Source organism: Bos javanicus, chromosome 21, assembly GCF_032452875.1.
Source record: "Bos javanicus breed banteng chromosome 21, ARS-OSU_banteng_1.0, whole genome shotgun sequence".
Classification (NCBI taxonomy): domain Eukaryota; kingdom Metazoa; phylum Chordata; class Mammalia; order Artiodactyla; family Bovidae; genus Bos; species Bos javanicus.
The window spans coordinates 67039904-67061861 of NC_083888.1; the positions used below are offsets into that span (position 1 = coordinate 67039904).

The 21958-nt window shown below is 60.9% G+C and overlaps 1 protein-coding gene and 1 pseudogene across 7 annotated transcripts; one reads left to right on the top strand and one right to left on the bottom strand.

Moving 5' to 3' along the window:
- Nucleotides 1–42: 42 nt before the first annotated feature.
- On the top strand, nucleotides 43–14771 carry LOC133234628 (tumor necrosis factor alpha-induced protein 2-like). Of its 7 annotated transcripts, none has more exons than XM_061395439.1 (13): nucleotides 43–646; nucleotides 1825–1918; nucleotides 4636–4820; nucleotides 5107–5746; nucleotides 8333–8447; nucleotides 8584–8706; nucleotides 8866–8966; nucleotides 9104–9202; nucleotides 9792–9915; nucleotides 10302–10424; nucleotides 10580–10735; nucleotides 10923–11044; nucleotides 12999–14769. In XM_061395439.1, the coding sequence occupies exons 1-13, from the start codon at nucleotides 586–588 to the stop codon at nucleotides 13384–13386; spliced, it is 2331 nt and encodes a 776-aa protein (XP_061251423.1). In that variant the 5' UTR covers nucleotides 43–585; the 3' UTR covers nucleotides 13387–14769. The 7 variants fall into 7 exon arrangements, with proteins under 7 accessions (XP_061251423.1, XP_061251424.1, XP_061251425.1 ...); XM_061395440.1 differs by having other exon boundaries at nucleotides 1828–1918; XM_061395441.1 differs by lacking the exon at nucleotides 43–646 and adding an exon at nucleotides 656–745 and having other exon boundaries at nucleotides 1825–3793; nucleotides 12999–14768.
- On the bottom strand, nucleotides 2464–2582 carry LOC133234839 (5S ribosomal RNA; annotated as a pseudogene).
- Nucleotides 14772–21958: the final 7187 nt, after the last annotated feature.

Genomic DNA, 21958 nt, shown 5'->3' on the forward strand with positions numbered 1-21958 from the left:
GAAGAGGAGAGGTTGGGGATCCAGGCCCCGTGATCAGGGGTGGGGTGGGGGCGGGGCGTGTGAGTGCTGACGCTGGCAGCTAGCCCTAGTGTCAGTGGGGAAACTGAGGCCAGCACAGGATGGAGGTCTGCGCTGCTTCACGCCAGGCCCCAGCACAGGTGGCCTGAAGTCCTACAGCCGGCAGGGCGGCAGGCAGGTATCCAAGGGGTGCCTCTTTCCCTGGGAGCGGCAGGGGACTGACAGGCCAGCCTGACCCCACGAGTCAGCCCGGTGGCCGGCAGAGGTCGGGTAGGGGCCGTGCCACAGGAAGCCTTGCCCTGGTTTGGTCCTGGCCAGCTTCTCCACAGGGAGCCCCTGCCACCCCCGACAGCTTTGCGTCCCCGGCCCCTCAAAGAGACCCCTCCTGCAGCCCCGGCCGCGGCCCTGACCGACGGGCCTGGCCCTGCCTGAGCCCCTGGGCTGCAGGCAGAGGGTCCAGGCTGGTTTCTGAGCCAGGCGTAGTCCTTGTTGTTCCACTTGCTTTCCAGTCAGGAGACTGTAGGCAAGTTTCTTCACCTCTCTGCACCTGTTTTTTCCAGCTGCGAAATGGGGGTGCTATTTGTGCCTCCCAGGCCAGGAGTGAAGCAAGGGCCTGCCATAAAGCCAGGTTTGGGGACCCATGACCTCACGTTCCCCTGGGCCTGGCATGAAAAAGCAGCAAAGACCCTGGGTGTGGAGGTGGGGGGCTCCACCAGTGAATCCTGAGGTGGGTGGGGCCCGCGAGTGGGGAACACCCCCAGGGGGAGGCAGGGGGAAGCAGGGGCTATGCAGCCTCTGAGTGGCAGCAGGAAGGATGTAGGCGGAGACCCAGGCCCAGAGCCAGAAAGGCAGGGTTTTCCTGGCAGGACCCTCCGTGCCCAGGTGGCTCTGTGTGCCCTGGCTGTGTTCCTGTGAGCCCAGCAGAGCGTGAGGGGCTGGGGTCAGCTTCCCAAAGCCGAGTTGGGGTGAATAGGAGGCTAGACGGCAGCTCCTATGAGGGGTGCAGCAAGGGATCCAGGAACTGCAAGGAGGGCTGAGGCCAGGGCACCCCAGCTGGCTCAGGTCCAGGGCCCTGGCCATTGGCCATCCTGTCCCGGGCTGGGGGGCTGTGCTCAGGACCCTGCCCACCACCAGGTCCCAGGAGGCCTCGCGAAGAGCCAATGTGTTTCCCTGGCCATTCTATTGTCCGGGCCAAGCACCGGTTGGGGAGAGGTCTGGCTCTTTGAGCTGCTTCCGGACTTGAGGACCAGATTGTCTGCTGATAATGAAGCATGTGTGCGTGTGTGTGTGTATGTGTGTGTGTGTTCACGTGTGTGTGTGTTCCTGGAACGTGCCAGCCCTTGTCAGCGCCCAGGGATGGTGGTGGTGGGGCCCTGCCCAGTGTCTGTTCCTCTGTGCAGCAGACACCCTGCGTGCCCCCAGAGCTCGGGTCCCAGGCCCCACCTCTGCCTGGCCACCCCCTTCCCCCTGTGCCGCCCCCTGCTCTTCCCCCTTGGGCTCAGCTTGGCTTTGCCATTGCCCACATTTCCTGGGGCTCCTTTGTGGACGGAGTGTCATCTCTTGCACTGAGCCTGTGGCTCCTTGATGAGGCTGGGGGTGAGAGGGTGCGGGGGCCAGCCTGCCCAAGGCAGGATGCTCAGCTTCAAGGACAGGAAACCCAACCTGCTGGCCCAAGACAGCCTGGGCGACAGGAGGGACCTGGTGTCCCCCTCACTCCACCTGGGCATGTTCCCTCTGTGGCCCTTTGCCCAGCCTGGGGCCAACCCTGCTCAAGGGTGTTTGGGTCTCAGCTGCTCTCTCCCGCAGCAGGTGAGCCGGCCTGGTCCTCTCTGAGGCTGGGTCCCCTCCTCTGTGACAGGAGATGCTGGGAGGCTGTGCCCAGCAGGAGCGGAGCTCAGGGGTAGGTGGGATCGGCCAGAGACCCTGCAGCTAGTCGCCGGGAGGGGCAGCCGGCCTGCCACCTCTGTGCCCGCGCAGCCTCTCCCTCCTCCTCCCTGGTCTGCTGACCCTGGCCCCTTCCTTCCTGGACTTCATGGGGCCCCTGGATACGTGGGCGGACCCCTTGGCGGCCGGGCTGCAGTCCTCACAGAGCCCCCATTGCTGCCTCAGGGGGAAGAAGGGGCTGCAGGGTGCCCAAGGCCACGCTGTCCCCTCTCTCACCTCCTCCTTTTCTACCTCAGAGCCCTTTAGGGACCTCCAGCAGGTCAGAGGGTCCCCCTCCCACCAAGGTCAATGTCTGCCCACTGTCCATTGGCCCAGGGGGAGGAGCTGGGACTGGGTCTCCCTGGGCTAGATGGTGCTTCTCCAGCCGTCTCCCAGTGTGGAGCGCTGGGTGGCCGGCCTGTGCCCCTGTACTGGGCAGGGTGATCAAAATTACTATAGATTAGTTGATTGCAGATCAACTGTAAATCAACTGTGTTTAAATTTTTTATTTTTTATTTTTTAAGCCTCCAGCACCCGGTATTCCCAGGTGGACTCCCATCCAAGTACTAACCAGGCTCGACCCTGCTTAGCTTCTGCGATCACAGGAGATCTGGCGCCTTCAGGCTGATATGGGCGGAGACTAAGTTTTTTTAAAAAAAAGGATTAGGCTGTGGATTCAGACCCCTCTGGGCTGGGAGCCCACCTCTGCACCTTGCTAGCTGTGTGACGTTGGGCAGGTTACTCCACCTCTCTGGGCCCCAGCTCCTGGTATAACGTTGGGAGCATTAGGGGAGAAAGTGCAAATGTGCAGGACCAGGGCCAGCCTGCCTGTTTGCACTCCCTCAGGATGGCAATTATTGCTATTTACATGCACCCTCTCCTTGAAGCCCTTCTGGCAGCCCCCTAAGCGAGTGTCTGCTCTGTTTCCAGAAAGGATTGAGGCCACAGGGATGAAGCAATGTGTCTAAAGCCCCAGATGGGGGACTTCCCGGCAGTCCAGTGGTTAGGACTCTGCTCTGTCACTGCCAAGGGCTCGGGTTCCATCCCTCCTCAGGGGAACTGAGCCCCCCACAAGCTGCTCAGTTCAGCCAAAAACAGGAACCATAGATGGAGGTGGTGGGATGCCCCAGGGCCCAAGTGGTCTCCATGCCCGAGCCCCCACCATCGTGCCTTCCGTCTCCAAAGTGCAGAGGGCAGAGCTCCCCGGATGAGGAGGGGTTCCAGCACCCACACTGGAGGAAGGGGAAGGCACGGTGGTGGTTTGGGGCAGGTTCTCTCTGCCCTCAGCCTTGGCTGGCCCTGTGGAGCACTGGGATTCCCACAACTCCTGCCACGTGACCCGCTCTGTCCCTGGTGGGACTGTATGTGGAGCAAGGCTATTTTCCCGGAAACTATGCCTTGGAGGAGAAGAGCCCGGTTGCCGGGTCGGGGCAGCCCCGGGTCTGAAGCAGGTCATCTTGCATCACCACCAAAAACTGCTGACAAAAACTGCTGTGGAAAGTCTGACAGGCCTAATCCCAACACCCCCCACCTCCTGCCGCCTCAGTTTCCCTTTCTGCAGGGGTGGATCACCCTGTGTGCCTTGCAGGACTGCTGCAGGGGCAAGTTGAAGTCGTGCTGTGTGAGTCACGACTTGGTGTATTTACTCATGGGTGGTGGGGCAGGCCCTGTTATGGCTCACTCAAGTTACCAAGGAGGCCTGTTCCCCTCTGCTCCCCTTTCCAAGCCCTGCCCCGCTCCCTCCTTTCGATTCAGCCAGTTTCCCCCCAACCGGTCCTGGCCTAGCTTCCCCCACGGTCAATGCGCTGGGGAGGGTGCTGCTTCTCTGGATGGTGGGGGTACCCAGTGCCTTGTGAGCTGAGTTCCAAGCTATTGACCATGAGGGCATTTTAAACCTCTCTGAGCTAGTTATGGGAGAAGGCAATGGCACCCTACTCCAGTACTCTTGCCTGGAAAATCCCATGGACGGAGGAGCCTGGTAGGCTGCAGTCCATGGGGTCGCAAAGAGTCAGACACAACTGAGCGACTTCACTTTCACTTCTCACTTTCATGCATTGGAGAAGGAAATGGCAACCCACTCCAGTGTTCTTGCCTGGAGAATCCCAGGGATGGGTGAGCCTGTTGGGCTGCCGTCTATGGGGTCTCACAGAGTCGGACACGACTGAAGCAACAGCAGCAGCAGCAGCAGAGCTAGTTACGTGAGATGAGGAAAATAACACCCTTCCTGGAAGGCAGTGTGGAAGTAATGGAATGGGCACTCAGGAAATCCCAGCTTCTGTGGTGGTGATGTCACCCAACTTGGGGAGGAGGCAGGGTGTGGTGCAGCGAGTTTCCTGTGTGAGCTGCTGTGTGACCTCAGACAGTCCTGTGCCTCCTTGGGCCGTTTGTCCCTCCGACCTGGGAAAGGGCTTGAGGGGGGCACTGTGGTTTCTGTAGACCTGAGCCCCCCAAGGTCATAATAGGGGTCTGGCCCTGCCTGCCTCGTGGTCCCAGCGGGAGCAGTCCTGTTTCTGCTCATCGCATTCCTCTGGGACCCCAAGGCACGCGAGTCAAGAAAAGAACCCAGCAGAACGGAGGATGGAGCTGGGGCTGGATTCCTGCCTCAGCCCAGCCTCTAGCGCTCTGTGACTGTTCTGGACCTCGGTTCTCGCTCTGTGCAGTGGGCCAGCAGCCCAGCTCTGCCCCCTCCCCCAGGGTCCCCAGGGAGGTGGCCCCGGACATGGAGGAAGAAGAGGCCGGCAAGAAGAAGAAGTCGAAAGGCCTGGCCACAGTGTTCAGCGTCTTCACCAAACGCAGGAAGAAGAAGGGTAAGCCCAGCTTAGCAGAGACTGAGGGCGAGTCTGAATCCAGTCTGCAGCCGCCTGCTCAGCTGCCCACAGGTAGGCGGGAACCCCTCCCCAGGTGGTCAGGGTGTGGGCAGGATGGGGGCTCATTGGAGTGGATGCCCCGCTCAGCCGGGACAGAGGGGGCAGGGCACGCGGGCGTGAAGGGCCTCCCCTCCCTGCTTTCACCTGCTGCCCCTGATCTCAGGATCTGAGCCTGGTGTGCCCTGCCCGGGCTGGGACACCCCGCATGTTTTGGGGGGTCTCGGTCGCGAGGAGGTGACCAGGGTGGGGGGTGGGTCTCAGAACCCCGGGCTGCGCTAATGCCCCGTTCTGGCCGCAGTGGAGGAGCTCGAGGCCAACGTGGAGCGCGGGCGGCTGGAGGCAGCGGGGCCACTGCAGGCGCTGGAGCTGGAGCTGCAGGAGGCCGCCGCGGCAGTCCGCGCGAGCGAGGAGGAGCTGGTGCGGCGCCAGAGCAAGGTGGAGGCGCTCTACGCGCAGCTGCGCGACCAGGTGCTAGGGCAGCTGCGCCGGCCGCTGGAAGCGGAGCCCGAGCGGCTGCGCCAGGCGCTGGCCGTGCTGGCCGAGCAGGAGCGCCAGGACCGCGTGGAGGCGGCGGCGGTGGGGCCCCCGGGGTGCCCGGGGCTGGCGGCCACGTGGCCCCGGGGCTGGCTGCAGCTGTGGCGGGACGGCGTGGCGCAGGCAGCCGCGGAGCGCCTGAGCCGGCGGCCGGCCGCGGACGCCGAGGGCCGCACGGAGGCCGAGCGCACCTTCCTGCACATGGGCCGCACCATGAAGGAGGACCTGGAGGCCGTGGTGGAGCGCCTCAAGCCGCTCTTCCCCGCAGACATCCGCGTGGTGGCCGCCTACGCCGAGAGCTACCACGCGGAATTCGCGTCCCAGCTGGCAGCCCTGACGCAGTTTGAGCTGTGCCCGCGAGACACCTACATGCTGCTGTTATGGGTGCAGAACCTCTATCCCAAGTGAGCCTGGGCGCGGGGTGACAGGCGGGGGTCCCCAGGCGGGCAGGGCCTGGGTGTCACCAAGTTCAGGGAGTCCCCTGGGAGAACGGCCCAGGCGGGCCTGGAATCAAAGGGGCAGGGCCTCCGCTGGGCCTGCTTTGCCCCGGGAATCCTTAGTCTCTCCGGCCTCAGCGGCATCCCATAGCTGGGGAATCTGAGGCACAGAGAATGGGGGCAAGGACCTCATCTTTCATTCCTGAGTTTCCAGTCTGGGTTAGGGGGTGAAGCCGCCTGTGATCCAGAGTCAGGAAGGGCTGTGGCCAGGAGCAGGGGCCCTGGCCTGGCCTGGCCTGCGTCAGCCCAGGAAGCCAGCTCGGAGGAGGAGGTGCAGGATTCTACCTGCCTCAGGAGGCAGCGGCCCTGCTCTGGGGCCGCTGACAGTCTAACAGAAGTAAGGAAGTCAGGGGAGGGGGAAGCGAGGACAAGCTGGGAGAGGCAGTGGGGGATGGTGTTCCTGGCAAAGGGAGCTGCCCTACAGGGCCCAAGGCTGGGCTGGGAGGCCTTCTGGGAGCACTGTGGTTCAACACCCAGCAGGCCTAGGGAGCACTCCCAGGCAGGATGGGGGGCACTGGGCCTGTTGGGGAAATCCCCGTTGTGCAGAGTCTCCCCCAGTGGCAGAGCTGAGTTCTGGCCACCAAGGCCTGCAGCTCTCAGTTTGGGAGGCACCTGGTACTGTCGTGGAGAATCCCTAGTACCAACTGTATTCAGATGCGGGCATCCCCTGATACACTCAGACCCCATGCATCCCTGAGCATGTTGCTGCCAGTATCTTGGCTTTCTCTGCCCACCAAAGCTGGATAAGAAAATCCGGAGACAGAGGCAAGAACACAGCAGGCTCCTGCCTCCAGTACTGTGTCCCTGCCTCCGTGGGGAACCTAGGGGATCATATCGCTGGGGGCTCGCAGTCTGGGGTTGGAAATGAACAGAGGGGTGAGGATCCTGTGTGCTTCTCCTCACGCTGTTTCAAAACCAGTCATCAGGCTGGCGTTGAGTAGCCTGGTAATTCGGGTCCTGCAGTCTGCTGGCTGCCATTTTGGTCCAGTTTGGGTCCGTTGTGTTTTGTGGACTTCAGAAGGAGAGAACAACTCGAAGGGGTGGTTTGCAGAGAGGGCGCTATGAAGTTGAGCCCCAGATACAAAATGTTTTGAGGGGACGATAGGTGCAGCATGTGATTCTCAAATCAGGTTTAATCTTTTGATAAAGAAACTTAGTTACAGACTGCAGATCAGGAACAGGTAAAGAACTGGAGGAAAAAAACAGCACAACACCTCTTTTCTTCTTTTTTCCCTTATTGTACTGCAACAAGCATGTCTGCCATTCGTACAAGCTGGGTGGGGAGAGACTTAAACCGCAGTGTGGATCGGCTCGGGGTTTCTGGTAGGGGCTGGCCCCGCCTGTAGCGTAAAACCTGCAGGAAGCCTGGGGTGTAGGCCCTGTGAGCGATGTCTGAGGCTCTCAGGGATGTCAGTGGTCTCGGTTGGTGCTGGTGGCTCAGCCTCCAGCAGGGGCCCAAGGAAGGACCAGGCGGGGGTGGTGGGTGAGAAGCCAAGGAGAGCAGGGGAGCTGGCCAGGGCAGGGGATGCCGGAGAGGCCCGCTAGCCAAGCCGGATCCTTCTTGTTGGTCCTGACTCACCAGGAAGTGCCGGGCCTGTCCCCTCTGCTCCTTCACCTTCATGTCCCAGTGACCTCAGGGGCTTTAACCTGGGGCCCCCTGGGGTCAGTGCAGCGTGACGCTGAGCCCTGAGAGGGGGCGACCAGGGTGGCTCCATGGAGGCCCGTGTGGCCAGAAGTCTGGGGAGCAAAGGGACACAGCGCATAGGGATGGGGGTGCGGGTGCCGGGTAGCAGAAAGGGCTATTCTTGAGCCTCTGGGCAGACAAAGGCCCTGAGGAAGTGCCAGGGCTGGGCAGTCCCCAGGAGGCTCTGGGACCCAAGGGAATCACCACAAGGATGGGTGGATATGCCTCCGTCCAGGGTGAGGTCGGGGAGGGGCAGACAGCCTTTCCTGCTGGGACTGGCCCTCCTCTGGGGGCAGCAGAGATGGTCTGGTGGGGAAGGCGGGGCAAGGCTGGTGGGATGCAGTGGGAGCAGTGTGGGGGATGGTGGGAAGGAGACAGAGGGTGAGAAGGGGAGTGGGAGCCCTTGGAGCAGGGAGCCCTTAGAGAAGGGAGATCAGACAGGAAATGTGGTTCTGCCCACCACAGTGGGGAGAAGGGACTGTTGGAGGCAAGGCAAGGAGCCTGGGAGGAGAGTCCTTCGGTGTGCCAGGCGGGAGATGGGGGCTGGGCTGTAGGGTGCCTCTGGCAGGGTAGCTTGAGGCTGATGGGTTTCGGGAGCATAACCCGGAGTAAGAGTGGACGGGGCTGAGAGAGTGAACGGAGGCAGGGTGATTCCGGGCTTCAGGGCCTGGATCAAACTGAGATGGAGAGGCAGGAGTGGAGGCACAGGAGGGAAGGCGACTGAGCTGTGTGCAGGGCTCTGGCTGGGGCGGGGGCTGGGGGTGGGGGGACAGTGCTGGTTTTCCTCACGCCAGCCCATCTGCCCACAGCGACATCCTCAACAGCCCCAAGCTGGCGCCTGAGCTGCAGGGAGTCAGACTGGGGACCCTCCTGCCCCCAACCCAGATCCGGCTGCTGGAGGCCAGGTTCCTCTCCAACGAGGTGGTGAGTCCAGGGCCAGTGCTGGGCGGGGCTGAGCGGGAGAGGGAAGGAAATGGGGGGGGCAGGGGGGGCAGGGAGCCTGGCAGGGATACCCCTGTGGGCTTCGCCCTACCCTGAACGGGCCCCTCTTCCCTTGTAGACCAGAGTGAGGGAGCTGATGGCCCGAGCTCTGGAGCTGGAGTCCAAGAGCTGGACCAAGGATGAGGCCCCACTGAGGCTGAACAGCCGCTGCTTCAGTGAGCTGGCCATCCACATCATCCAGGTAGCGCCCGCTGCCCCGCCCACACCAGCCTCGTCCCTGTGGGCAGACGCACTCACCACTGAGCACACACCCCCTTGCACCATGTCTTACCCATGCCCACCCCTGTCCCAGCCCTAGAGCAGGCGGGCTTCTGCTCAGTTTCACCCCCAACCCCTGCAGATCATCTCCCAGGGCCAGGCCAAGGCTGAGAGCATCACCCTGGACCTGGGCGCGCAGATAAAGCCCTTGCTGTTGGAAGAGCTGGCCAGGTTCCTCAGGAGGTGGGTGATGGGCATGCATGCCCGGAGCGGGGCTGAGGGCTGAGGGGTCCCTGCCGCCCCCTCTCTCAGAGCCCCAGCTCCTCCCTTGGGCCCCAGTGTTTGTGCTGCTCCTACGTGTGCCCTTTCCCTTTCACCAGCTACCAGCGCGCCTTTGATGGATTTCTGGAGCGATGCAGACAGCTGCGCAATTACAGGGCCAATGTCATCGCTAACATCAACAACTGCCTCCCTTTCCGGTAAGGGCGCTGGGCAGTGGGGGGAGTCACTGCAGCTGCCTGCCTGTGTTGGTGGAGGGGCCTGGAAGCCGGAGGGGGGTGGGGGTGCAGAGGGGAAGGGGGAGGTGTCTGGGATGGGGGATGGGGGAGGGAGGAGGAGCAGCCTAAGCAGAGATGTTGAATTAAAATAAGCAGGGTGGAAAGGAAATACCAAGGCTTACAGCTGCAACAGCGAACATTTGTCTAGTGCCGGTGGGTCAGGCGCTCACGCACAGGGCTTCATTCATCCTGTTAGCAACCTCGTTAAGTAGATACAGTGACTGTGTCCACTGATCCATGAGCACCCTGAGCTATGGAGAGGCTGAGCCACTTGTCCTCAGTTAGAACAGGATGTGGTGTTAGGTGGGTGTTAGGTGGGAAGGCTGGGTCCCGCCTAGGGAGCCTGGATGGAGTGTCTTGGTCTTGCTCCCACCGGGCCTGGGGAGCCAGGGAGGGTTCTAGAGCGATGGTTTAGGGAGATTCGCCTGGGGCTCCCTGGCTCTCTGGGTTTAGGGCTGCAGGCCGGGCAGGGCTGGGGCTGGCGTGACCTCCCTGCCTCCTGTGTTTCCAGGACGTCCCTGGAGCAGCAGTGGCAGACACCGCCAGACCTCCGGAGCTCCCTGCTGAGGCCCCTGAATGAGCTCAAGAGCCATGGCTTTGATACCCTGCTCCAGAGCCTGTTTGGGGACCTGAAGGTAGTCCAGCCTCCTGCCCCCCGGCAGTGCTGAGTCTAGTGCTGGAGGCTGCGGGTGGCCAAGCAGTGACCCTGGATGACTCGGCAGGGTCATCGTCATAGGCCCAGCCAAGCACAGGGCTTTGTTTAGTCAGGAATTTATTTATCCAAGGAGGGAGATGCTGGAGAAGGCCTCAGGGCAGGCAGATGGCAGTCCTGGCTGGTCGGCCTTGGAGAAGGGGACCCAGACCCGGCCTCCACTTCCTGCTGGAGCGCCCGGGGAGTCTTTAATATAACCCGACCCCTGTCCTGGCCCCGTGTGTGTCTGTGCGTGTCTGTGCGTGCGTGTCTACTGGGCTGGCCCGTCCTCTGCCGGGTGTGGCCACACAGCCTGACCCTCTCTCGCAGCCGCTGTTCAAGAGGTTCACGCAGACCCGCTGGGCTGCCCCCCAGCAGACCCTGGAGGAAATTGTCTCCGCCGTGGCCGAGAGGATGCCTGAGTTCTCAGAGCTGCAGGACTGCTTCCGGGAGGTGAGGGGGTGCTGGGCTGCCGGCGGGGGACACGCAGGCAGACGTGTGTGTGCGCACACCCGGATGCGCTTTTTGCTCTGGCCACCGCCCCTCCCTGGACCCTGGCCTTCAGGGAGGTGGTGGGTTCCCATGGCCCTGCGCACTCACCCACCCAGGAGCTCCTGGAGGCGGTCCACCTGCACCTGGTGAAGGAGTACATCGCCCGCCTCTGCAAGCGGCGCCTGGTCCTCAAGACGGCAGAGCAGCAGCAGCAGCTGGCGGGGCACGTCCAGGCCAACGCCCAGCTCATCCAGCAGTTCTGCACCCAGAATGTAAGCCCCCACCCCCCCTCCCAACCTCCCATGGCGGTGGGCTGCCCTCCTGCTCCAAGCTCTTCACGGGCTAGGACATCCTCTCTGGGCCTCTTCAAACCTGATCAGGTCCGACCTGAGCCTCTCTGGGCCCCTGGGCACGATTCTGGGCAGGGCCAGCCTCTCTCAACAAAGCCTGTGCCTGCAGGGCTCCCCAGCCACCTGGCTGCACGACGCCCTCCCCAGGCTCGCAGAGATCATTCGCCTGCAAGACCCCAGTGCCATCAAGATTGAGGTGGCCAGCTACGCCACCTTGTACCCTGACTTCAGGTGAGAACCGGGGCCTCCGAGCACCCGGGGAAGGCAGTGTGGCCCTGTGATTACCTGCTGCGGTCAGAGCCTGTGGGGGATGCAGAGTGAGTCCCTGCAGGGTGGGCAGAGCGCAGATAGATACTGGCTACTGTGCCCAGATCTTTACAGCAGCTGTTCACTCGGTCCTCGCTGCTGCCTGCTGGGGCTGAAACTCTTCATCCCCGTCGTGCAGGTGAGACCTGGGGGGTGTGAGGAATGTGTCCAGGGTAAAGCAGCTGGTCAGTCGTAGAGCCGAGACAGCAAAGCCAGGCATTCGGCTCCACACTGCATCCTCTGAGAATTTCCTTAAGAGGGGGATCTGAGACCAGAGGGACCACGGACCTGCTGGAGGCCGTGGCACGTCCGTAGTGAAGCTGGGGTCCGCCGGTCAGCCTAGGGGTCCTCAGAGGCTTGACCTGTGTCCTGGGGCCTCTGTTCTACAGTGGAGGCTCAATCCCTGACTGCTTGAGGATCTGGTGAGCCAGGGCAGCAGTCTCTGTGGGTTGAGTCCTCTGGTGTGGCCGGCCTGTACCAGCATAGCCTGGTCCAACCGCTGGCTGGTCTAGTCCACCTGTTCAGCCACCCATCCACTTACACACTCACCCGTCCAACTACCCATCATACAGGCACCCGCTTACCCATCTGGACGCCCATCTAGCTATCCAGCCATCTGGTCACGCACTCATCTACCCATCTGTCTGTCCTTCGATCTATCCATCCATCCACCCATCTAGTCATCCACCTGCCCACCTATCCGTCTATCCATTCATGGATCCTTGTATCCACCCAGCCGGCCAACAGTTATCAAGTGGTCTCCTACTAGCTACCCGGCTGTGTTTAGGCACCAGGATGCGAGGAGGTACAAGACAGACCAGGCCTTCTGACAGACAGATAGTCAGATGAGGGTTAGCAATGATGAGGTCATCCGGCGAAGGAGTACTATTTGCAAGTTTTAAAGATTGTTTAACCAAGGTTGTGAATGGCGGGAGGTGCTGACTTTAGAGCTGGAAAATCCTCTCTGGGAGGTGACTTTTTAAAACAGTTTTTATTGTTTACTTTTGGCTGTGCTGGTCTTTGTTGCTACGCGAGCTTTTTTCTAGCTGAGCAAGTGGGGACTGCTCTCGAGTTGCAGCGCACGGGCTTCTCATGGCAGTAACTCCTCTTACTGCAGCGTGCGGGCTTCTCATGGCAGTAACTCCTCTTACTGCAGAGCGTGGGCTTCTCATGGCAGTGACTCCTCTTACTGCAGCGCGCGGGCTTCTCATGGCAGTGACTCCTCTTACTGCAGCGCGCGGGCTTCTCATGGCAGTGACTCCTCTTACTGCAGCGCGCGGGCTTCTCATGGCAGTGACTCCTCTTACTGCAGCGCGCGGGCTTCTCATGGCAGTGACTCCTCTTACTGCAGCGCGCGGGCTTCTCATGGCAGTGACTCCTCTTACTGCAGAGCGCGGGCTTCTCATGGCAGTGACTCCTCTTACTGCAGAGCGCGGGCTTGAGGGCTTGAGGGCTCTTGAGCACAGGCTCAATAGCTGTGGTCCAAGGGCTTGGTTGCTTGGTGGTATTTGGGATCTTCCCAGATCAGGGGTCGAACCCGTGTCTCCTGTACTGGCAGGTGGCTTCTTGACGGGGAGGTGACATGTTAGCTAAGTGCTAAGGGGTGAGAAGGAGCTGGTTACCTCAAGGGCCTGGGGACGAGCATTCTGGGAGGAACAGCCAGTGCAAAGGCTGGACCGGGCAGGAGCTTGGCACCCTCTGGAGGCACTGCGGCTGGTGCCACCCGAGCGCAGTGGGTTAAGCAGAACGGGGCACCCTCCTAGGCAGGGGCGTTGGCTGCCGGCCCCTGTGGCTCCAGCCAGGAGTCTGGGAGCTGGGGAGGGGTGTGAGCAGGGGTGTTGGTGAGCGGGCTGCACTGACGGGACCATGTCTTTGCCAGCAAGGGCCACCTGAGTGCCATCCTGACCATCAAGGGGAACCTGTCCAGCAGTGACGCCAAGAGCATCCGGAGCATTCTGGACATCAACACAGGGGCACACGAGCCCTCCAAGGCCCTATTTTCACTTATAAAGGTTGGTTATCTTTCCCTGTATACTGATCTCCTTAGGAGGGCCTGGCGATCATGGGGCACCACTCCATGTTGGGCCCGTCAGACCAGCACCAGCGTCACAGCCCCACGCGGCCCCTCCAGGTGTCCTGCCTTCTGCTGCCGCTTCTGCCTAGGCCTGGCTGAGGAGTTGGCCCCTGAGCCGCTGGAACTGGAACAGCTGTGTCCTGATGACCCCTCCTGTGGGGCAGGAGCCGTGGAGGGGAAGCTCTGTGGATGAGAGTGGAGCTTGCACGCCCTGAAGGAGGGGTGAGGAGGGTGTGTGGCTCGGGGACCCAGCTCCGGGATCACCGCCTGTCCGCGAGGTCCTGCCACACCTGCCTGAGGACTGCCCTGCTCAGGCTGGGTCTCCAGTCTCCCCATCTCCTGACCGGGGCCCGAGCCTCACCCCTTCTGCCTGCTGTGGTACAGGATCACGTCGAGCCGGCCTCAGCCTCTGAGTAGAACAGAAGGAAGAAGTGGAGGAGGAAAAAGGGAAAGATGAGCTCTTATCTTGAAGGCGTGGGGGGACTCGAAAAGGGCCTGTGGGATGACAGGGCAAGTGGGGGCAAAGCCAGTGTCCGAGCCTCTAACCCCCTCTCTGATTCCCCTCAGGTGTCCCCTGAGGATGGGCCTGGGAGGGCCAGGACCTGCTGGGTTTTCTCGGGGTCTGCCTCCCCTGACAAGGTGCAGACCCGGGGATGCCTCTGTGGGTCCTCCCCTGGAAGTCAGGCTGCGGTCGGGGCAGGGCCATCTTGACCCCTGACCCTTTGGCTCTGGGTCAGTTCCCTGTTGCCAGGCTAACAAACTTCCACAGCTTGGGAGCCTAAAACGAGACCTTGCTTTCAGTTCTGGAGGTCAGCAGTCTGATGTGGGTCTGGTGGGCTGAGCCAGGCGGTTCCTCTGGAAGCTCTGGTGGGGAAGTTCCTTCCTTTTTCCAGTTTTTAGAGGCCAGCCTCCCATATTTCTTGGCTCGTGGCCCCCTTCCATTTCCAAAACCAGCAACGGCCAGTCAAATCCTTTTAGGTCTCAGGACTCCCCTTCTACTCCCTCTTCTGATTTAAGGCCCCTGGTGGTGACCTTTAACCCACCAGACAATGACCTTTGACCTACCCAGGAACTCCAGGATCCTCTTCTGATGTTAAAGTCAGCTGATTATTAATTCCACCTGACAACCTTAATTCCTCTGCCGTGGAAACTAACATAGTCACAGTCCCAGGGATTAGGATGTGAGCATCTTTATGGGGTGGACACTATTTTGCCGCCCGCAGCCATCACCCATCCCCTGCCCTGTGGAGTGCCTTATCCTACCCAGGAAAGCAAAGGTTCACTCATCCTCCTCGGCCTGGGGCAGTTGAGATGCAGGCGTGACCCACCCCGCCTGTGCCTGCGGGAACGCCCCTCTGTGACTGGGTTTGTAGCCGGCCCTCGTGGACTTGTCCCCCTCTTTCCAGGTACTGTGGCCAGAAATTGGCCCGAGTAAATGGTTCATGAAGGCCTTTGTACGTTTGTAGAAGTTTGCATGTTTGATGTTATTATTATTTTTTGATAGTGTGCTTTTGTATGTTTTTTAGGAACAAACTGTTGGTTTATATAGCTTAATATAAAACTGATTTCAAAAGTGGCTGTGGAGTGATTTCTCTTGGAGAGGCTTTCTCAGCCTCTTGGGGTCTGGCAGACTCTGTCCCCCAGCGCCTCCTGCCCAGCTCTCACCTGTGAGCGTGACCTTTGGGAGGGTCTGCTGTGGGCCAAGGCCCCTCACTCCACCTTTCAGTTTCCTTACCTGGAGGTGGTGATCACGAACCTGTCTGACGTCCCCCACAGTCCTTTACAGAAGAGGGGGATGGTGACATTTCAGCTCCATGCATCGGGCACAGTGGGAACTGGCTCTCGTATTCCTGGAACTGACCTCGAAGGGCCCAGCTGTGATTACAGCTGGCCCCAGCTCTCCTCCACACCCCCATCCTGGCCCAGGATTTGGAGAAGGGCAGAGTCCCTGGGAGGCAAAGGGGAACCTTGGTGAACTCATTCCACAGAGCTGGAGGCATGTGGGGTGGGGGGGCGGGGGAGGATTGACTAAGTGGAGGGTGGGCGGAGTCTGGGGTCCAGCTGGAAAGGCGTGGACATCAGGGGCTGGAGCGGCTGGAGCTGGAGGGAAGGCCCTTTGGGATGAGATGTGGGAGGGATGGACCCACTGAACCTGGGGAGCACCCAGGGGAGGGGGAGGGACAGGCCGCCCCAGGCTGAGCTCCGAGTGTGGGCCCTGGGCAGGTTGGAGCCTCAGGGCAGGGGGATGGCCAGGGGGTTTCCACCGAGTTCCCCCTGCGGAGCACAGGAAGAGGGGGCAGGGGGACGGGGGAGCTCATGGAAGCTGAGGACCAGATGGAAAGTTTCTGATCCAGGCAGATATTCATGGACCAAAGAGAATGGATTTGGGCCCCAAAATGCAGAGGGTGCTGAGATGCACCCCCCAGCCTCCCTGCAGCAGGCTGGGCCAGGGTCCAAGGAGAACAGAGGCGGTCAGAGGCGGGGCCCTGGGGTCGGGGAGCCGGCCGGGTGGACTCCATGCTGGCGCTGTGGGGGGCGCCATCCATGCTGTCCCTGTAGGAGGGGGAGAGCCGCTAAGGTCCCGCGGGGTCACCAGCTCCGGCCCCTCCACCAAGGGCTCTGCATCAGTAACTTTGTGGTCATGGAAGGAAAATTCCTTTAAGGGAAGGATTCACCTCAGAGGCGAGGAGTGGGTCGCTGGGCAGAGGGGACAGAGGGCAGGTTGTGGGTGAGGGACCCCATCCCCGGCCCCCATCCAGGCTCCTGTGAACTGGGAGGGAGGCCATGGTCAGCGGTGGGACAAGCGTGGATGGGACCCTCCAACCCCGCCCCGTCCCTGCAGGGGAGCAGTGGGGAGGGCGGGCCGGGCTCTCCCTGAAGGGCTCACATCCCTGGGAGGCCCGGAAGGAACAGGGAGCAAGTAAATAAACAGTCCAGGTTGAAGTGCCCAGCAGATGGTCTGGGGTGATGCAGCGGTCATGGGGTGGGGCAGTCCCGATGTGGCCACGGGCGGTACTCACTGGGGGGTGGGGACCGTGGCGGGGGACAGGCATGTGCACAGAGCAGGGAGGGGCAGCACCAGAAGGGAAACAGCCGAGGACCTGGGAAGGACTCAGGTTTTAGGGAAAGAAAGAGCTCAAGGCAGGGTTGGCCGGGAGTGGGGATTCAAGAAGCCCCCCCGAAGTGGCAGGCTGGCAACGAGGGGGCCTTGGTTGGGGCTGGGCGTTGGGGTTCACTCACTCCACTCACTGTAAAGGGGGGAGCACTAGGGACTCTGAAGAGGCAGTTTGCTGGGATCTGTGACTGGGAAAGAACTTTCTGGCTGCTGTAGGGAGAGCGGGGATGCCGCAGGGAGGCCAGGGAGCCCGTGAGGAGTGCCAGGGTGCCCAGGAGGAGGCCTGGTCTGTGAGGGCTGAGACGGGGAGGTGAGGCTGGCCCAGGGCAGGGAGGCAGGGGAAGCCTCATTCCCATCCCAACGGGGACCACGGGCCCTCGGGGCCTCCTTGCAGCCAGGGGAGTCCTGGGGGGAAGCCTGGGGTTTCTGGTTTGAAAGATGTGCAGGAAGGGAGGGTGGCTCATTAGGCTGCCCAAATCTCCTGGGTCTTCCCTGGTGGGCCAGCGGTTAAGACTCAGAGCTTCCACTGCGGGGTCACGGGTTTGGTCCCTGGTTGGGGAACTAGGATCCCTCACGCCACATGGCATGGTCAAAAAATTAAAAATATTTAAAAAGAATAGACTGCCCAAACCCCTAGTGTGTGGGTGACGACAGTGTCTGGCGAGGCTGACAGTCACCAGGAGCCACCCCCACAACTACTCTGGAAGTGTGATTTCACAGCCCCTACGGAGGGCCACTCAGCAAGATCAGTGAAACCCACAGAGATTCCTGGGAACCATTCTGCTCCTATGAATGAATCTTATCAACTCTCTAACATCCATGAGAAACGACAGGCAGCAGGACAGTCACTTCCATTGTCGTAGCAAAGCACTGGGAACCCCCGAGTGTCCATCAGTAGACACCAGGGAAATTACTGCCGTGGTGCAGACGGTGGAGTACTACATGGCCCGTGGTGCAGGGCCCGGCGCCTGTGTGCGGGGCCCGCCCGACGCGGCTCCAGGAGGGGCCCCCGAGGCGCGAGGCAACGCCCGTGGGCTCTGGCCTGCCCGGGGGCTTCGGGGTTGGTGCGCTGAGACGAGCGTCAAGGCTGCTCTGTTGCCGCAGTGCTGGCGACTTCGACCTCACGATGGGGTGTTTTAAAGCCGGGACTCCTCTGAGCTGGAAGCAGCCTTTGGGAAAAGGCGGGCTCTGCTCCGACTTGACAGGCAGGAGACTGAGGCCCGGGCTGGGTAGGGGCTGCCGCAGAGGGGCCACCCAGCGCCCCATGAATTCGTGATGCACCCCCAATGGCCGCTTCAAACTCTACTGCCCACCATCCCCTCCTCGCAGATAGATGCCTTGGGGTGGCAGTTTGGTAGGAAGTGGCCTGCCGTTCCCTCTGGGCTGGTACTCAGATTGTGGGTTTATGCGTGTGTCTGGGGAAGGAGGGTGATGGTGAATATCTGCACCCAGAGAAACCCTTGGCATCGGAAGAGGAGGGGCAGCCTAGAACTCGTGAGGGATCACTGAGGCCGTGGGGATGATCAGGCAAGGGCTGGGAGCCAGGATGTAGGGTTCAGTTCAGTTCCGTCCAGTCGCTCAGTTGTGTCTGACTCTTTGCAACCCCATGGATTGCAGCACGCCAGGCTTCCCTGTTCATCACCATCTCTTGGAGCTTACTCAAACTCATGTCCATCGAGTCGGTGATGCCATCCAGCCATCTCATCCTCTGTCGTTCCCTTCTCCTGCCTTCAATCTTTCCCAGCATAGGGTCTTTTCCAATGACTATGTAGGGTTCAGTTCAGTTCAGTTCAGTTCAGTCGCTCAGTCGTGTCTGACTCTTTGCGGCCCCATGAACTGCAGCACGCCAGGCCTCCCTGTCCATCACCAACTCCCGGAGTTCACCCAAACTTAGGGAATCCCTGAAGTGGGAGGAGGGGCGAGCGGGCAGCTTCAGGAGGAGCCGGGCCAGCCAGGCGGAGCAGACGAGGTTGAAGACGGCGCACTAAAGAAGCCTGTGAGGAGACTAACCTACGGACATAAAATCAAATTAGCGGCTACCTCTGTTGGGGAGGCATTGAGTGCCATGGGTAGCAGCGAGCCTTGTGGGCTTCTAGGAATGTTCTGTAAACTGACTTGGATGGTGGTTATGCAGGACTCCATATAAGGAGCATTCTTGAACTGTATGCTTGAGTAGGTTATGCAGGACTCCATATAAGGAGCATTCCTAAACTGTACACTTGAGTAGGGCTGCTGCTGCTAAGTCGCTTCAGTCGTGTCCGACTCTGTACGACCCCATGGACGGCAGCCCACAGGCTCCCCCGTCCTGGGATTCTCCAGGCAAGAACACTGGAGTGGGGTGCCGTTTCCTTCTCCACTGAGTAGTGGAGGGTGCCATAAGGGTGGTGTCATCTGTGTAGCTGAGTTTGTTGATATTTCTCCCGACAATCTTGATCCCAGTTGTGCTTCATCCAGCCCAGCATTTCACACGATGAACTCTGCTTAGACATTAAATAAGCAGGTTGACAATATACAGCCTTGACGCACTCCTTTCCCAATTTTGAACCAATCCATTGTTCCATGTCCGGTTAAGAACTTTTTGAAAATAGGCTTTTCTGGAGTTTCAGAAAGCTATTTCTAAGCAGGTAATCATAGCACCTCCAAATAATGACATTCTCATCAGGTCCTTCCCAATATTTATACCTCTTATTCATTTTTCTTGCCTTATTGACTTAACTAGTTCTTCTAGGCAAATGTTGAATGCCCTCAGAACACACATGCTTGTCTTCTTCCTTATTTCAGAAGAATCTTACACGGCAGAGAAGGGCTTTAAGGGAGGTTTATATTCTGGCAAGACCCCCGACCCCTCTAAGGAGATGGAATCCAGGGGGTCTAGGAAGGAGTACAGTTAGGACCTGTGACCAGGTGATGGGGGAGGTACGAGGGAGACGCCGTCCTCTGCCCCAGCTGGCTACTTTGGAGCTTTGAAGGATGGGGTGCTGGCCCAGGCCCTGGGGAGGTGGCAAGATTGGGACTGCGATGGGATACCTGGGAGGGGCCGCTATAGGAGGGCAGGCCTGGGAAAAGCGGGGGGAAGCTGGGGTGGAGATACCCAGTGCTGAGGGGAGCCCAGACCTGACTTGGTCACAGACAGGGTGGCCTCAGGTGGGAGCTTCCGGTAAGCATGGCCTCTGGGTGGTGCTCCCACACCTGCTCCTGGCCCTGCAGTGGGCGCGATGCCCTGACCTGGAGAACATGGGCCTCAGGGCACAGCCCAGGCCTGCGTCTCCTGGCTCCTGAGGCTCAGCTGAGGCCAAGGTGCAGGGGCCAGGGCCTCTGAACACTCAGGGCAACAGAACAGAGAGAAAGAGGGCCAGGAAAAGGCCCCATGGGGAGGCAGGCCCGGGGCAGGGGCCACGGCAGAGTCAGCAGGGAGTCTGCAGCCCAGAAGACACCAGCCTGATGCCCGAGAGGGCCCGCACAGGCAGGGGTGACCCTCACACTGAAGGCTCACTGCCCCCACAGGCTGCCTCCGGGGAGACGGAGGGGTGGATGGACAGAGGTCCCCAGGCCAGTGAGGAGGCCCCATCACCAGGGGGCCAGTCCGGGGGCCTGATGAGCAGGCAGGTGGTACAGAACAGCCCAAGGACTGCTCGGAGGTGGAGACAACTGCACCCCAGCTTCTGAAATCCAGAGGGAGAGGCTGGGAGAAGGAGCTGCCTGAGCAGAAGCTGGGAGGCTGGCTGGGTGCAGGCCCAGGAGGCCCAGGAGTGAGGCTGGAGGAAGTACAGACCATGATGGGGGGCGAGGGGGCTTCAAATGCCAGGCTGTGGGGAGCCACGGAAGAGTTGAAAGCAGGAGAGTGACCTGATTGACTTGTGCCTCGTGAAGGTCAAGAATGACTTGGGAAGCTGCTGAAGCAGGATTCGGGGAGCAGGGGGCAGAGGGAACACCAGGGGGCCCTCGATGGGCTTTGGGACGAGGTGGTCAGGCAGGGTGGCTGGGTTTGCCTCTGTCAAGTCTTTGCCTCTGTCACCTCCCGTGAGACCCAGCCGGCAGCTGCCCCTCTTCCCCCAGAATTTTCCCCTCAGCTTCCTGGGAGAACTCAAGTCTGATGCCACTCCTGGCATCTGGCAGCCTGCCCACCTTCGGACCCTCTGCCAGGAGAAAGGGTTCCCTGGGCAGCAATGCTGGGCTGCTGGTACTGGGAGACAGGGTTCAGCCTCTGCTCCCAGCTTCCTAGCCAGACCCAGGCTGGTCCTGACTCCCCGCCCCTGAGCTGTGTGGCTTAAGGCAAGACCCTGCCCCTCTCTGAGCCTGTTTCCTTATCTATGAAGTGGGGTGAATGACACCCTGTCACTTTGTTGTCATGGGGATCTGACACGTGCCAGGCATTGGACCGAGCATACAGTAGGTGCTTACTAAGTGTGAGCTCTTGCCAACCAAGGTAGTCTGGCTTGTCCTGCCCCCACACTCCCTGGAGACAGAGCCCTGAGCGGGGCAGGCTGGGCCCGGCTGGAATGGATCCTGCATCACCACTCCTGCCCCTGCTGGGCGCTGGGGGGCACGGTGGAGGGTGGGGGCGGGGGGGACAGACGGCCGCTGGCACGATGCTCCCTGCTGTGTTGGGGCTGATCTGAGGGCACGGTCCCTGAGTCCTGGCATCTGGGAGAACCAGGACCTGTGGCCGGGGCGGGGCTGATAAGGCCCGCATGGAGCACCTGGGCCGGCCCCTCACTCCGGGCAGCCTCCTTCCAGCTGCTCAGCCACCTGTGGGAGAGGAAGGTAGGCCTGGGTGACCCCCTGCCTGTCTGTCCCCTGGATGGACAATCTTGCTGGCAGGTGCGGGGAGGGGGGTGGGTTAGGGGCTGGGCCCTGCCCGTCCTGGTGTCAATCACCCCAGGCACACCGAGGCCTGGGGAGAGGCTGCTCCGGCCCAATATCACCCAAGGCTCAGGTGCTGGCTCCAGCCTGGCCTTTGTCCCGGTGGTGGGGGGTGGCCTGGGGATGGGGGGTGGCTCAGCCTCTGGTTGGTCCGTGATTTCAGCAGGTCCTGCCCTCTTTTGGGCCCTAGTTCCTTGGGCTGAAGTGAGAACTTGCTGGCCCCCACCACCTTCAACTTGTCTTTACACAGTGGGAGCGAGGTCCCAGCAGGCCAAGAAGTTTCTCTTCTTTTTCCCCAACAGCCAGGCCGGGCTGAAAGGGGGTGGGGAGTGAGCAGAGCCCTGGGGAGCTTGGGGGTGGTGAGGGCCCTGTGCCCAGGCCCCCATGCCCTAGAGACCCCCTCCTAGTCCTCTTCGGGGCCAGGGGGTTGGGGGGGGCAGTCGGGAAGAGAGTTGGGAGCCTTCAGCCCCTGGTTAAATATAGAACCAAGGAGAAGGAAATGCCAACCCACTCCAGTGTTCTTGCCTGGAGAATCCCAGGGGCAGGGGAGCTTTGTGGGCTGCCATCTCTGGTGTGGCACAGAGTCGGACAAGACTGAAGCCACTGAGCCGCAGCAGCATCAGCAGCAAGGCCCCTCCCACAGTCTTCCCTGTGGGCTGCAAGGCCCGGATAAGCCCCCGGTGGCCTGGGCCAGCCCCCTCCAGCCTGACGTCACCCCCGTCCAGTGCTGGAACATCCAGAAAAAGGGGTGGATGTCCTCCTCGGGGGCTGTTGAGCTCCTCTTTGA

Coding starts and splice junctions, on each gene's coding strand:
- LOC133234628 (XM_061395436.1), top strand. CDS start 1,290: ATGTGTGCGTGTGTGTGTGTATGTGTGTGTGTGTTCACGTGTGTGTGT. Junction 4,821..5,106: donor GCCTGCTCAGCTGCCCACAG/GTAGGCGGGAAC, acceptor TTCTGGCCGCAG/TGGAGGAGCTCGAGGCCAAC. Junction 8,707..8,865: donor TGGCCATCCACATCATCCAG/GTAGCGCCCGCT, acceptor CAACCCCTGCAG/ATCATCTCCCAGGGCCAGGC.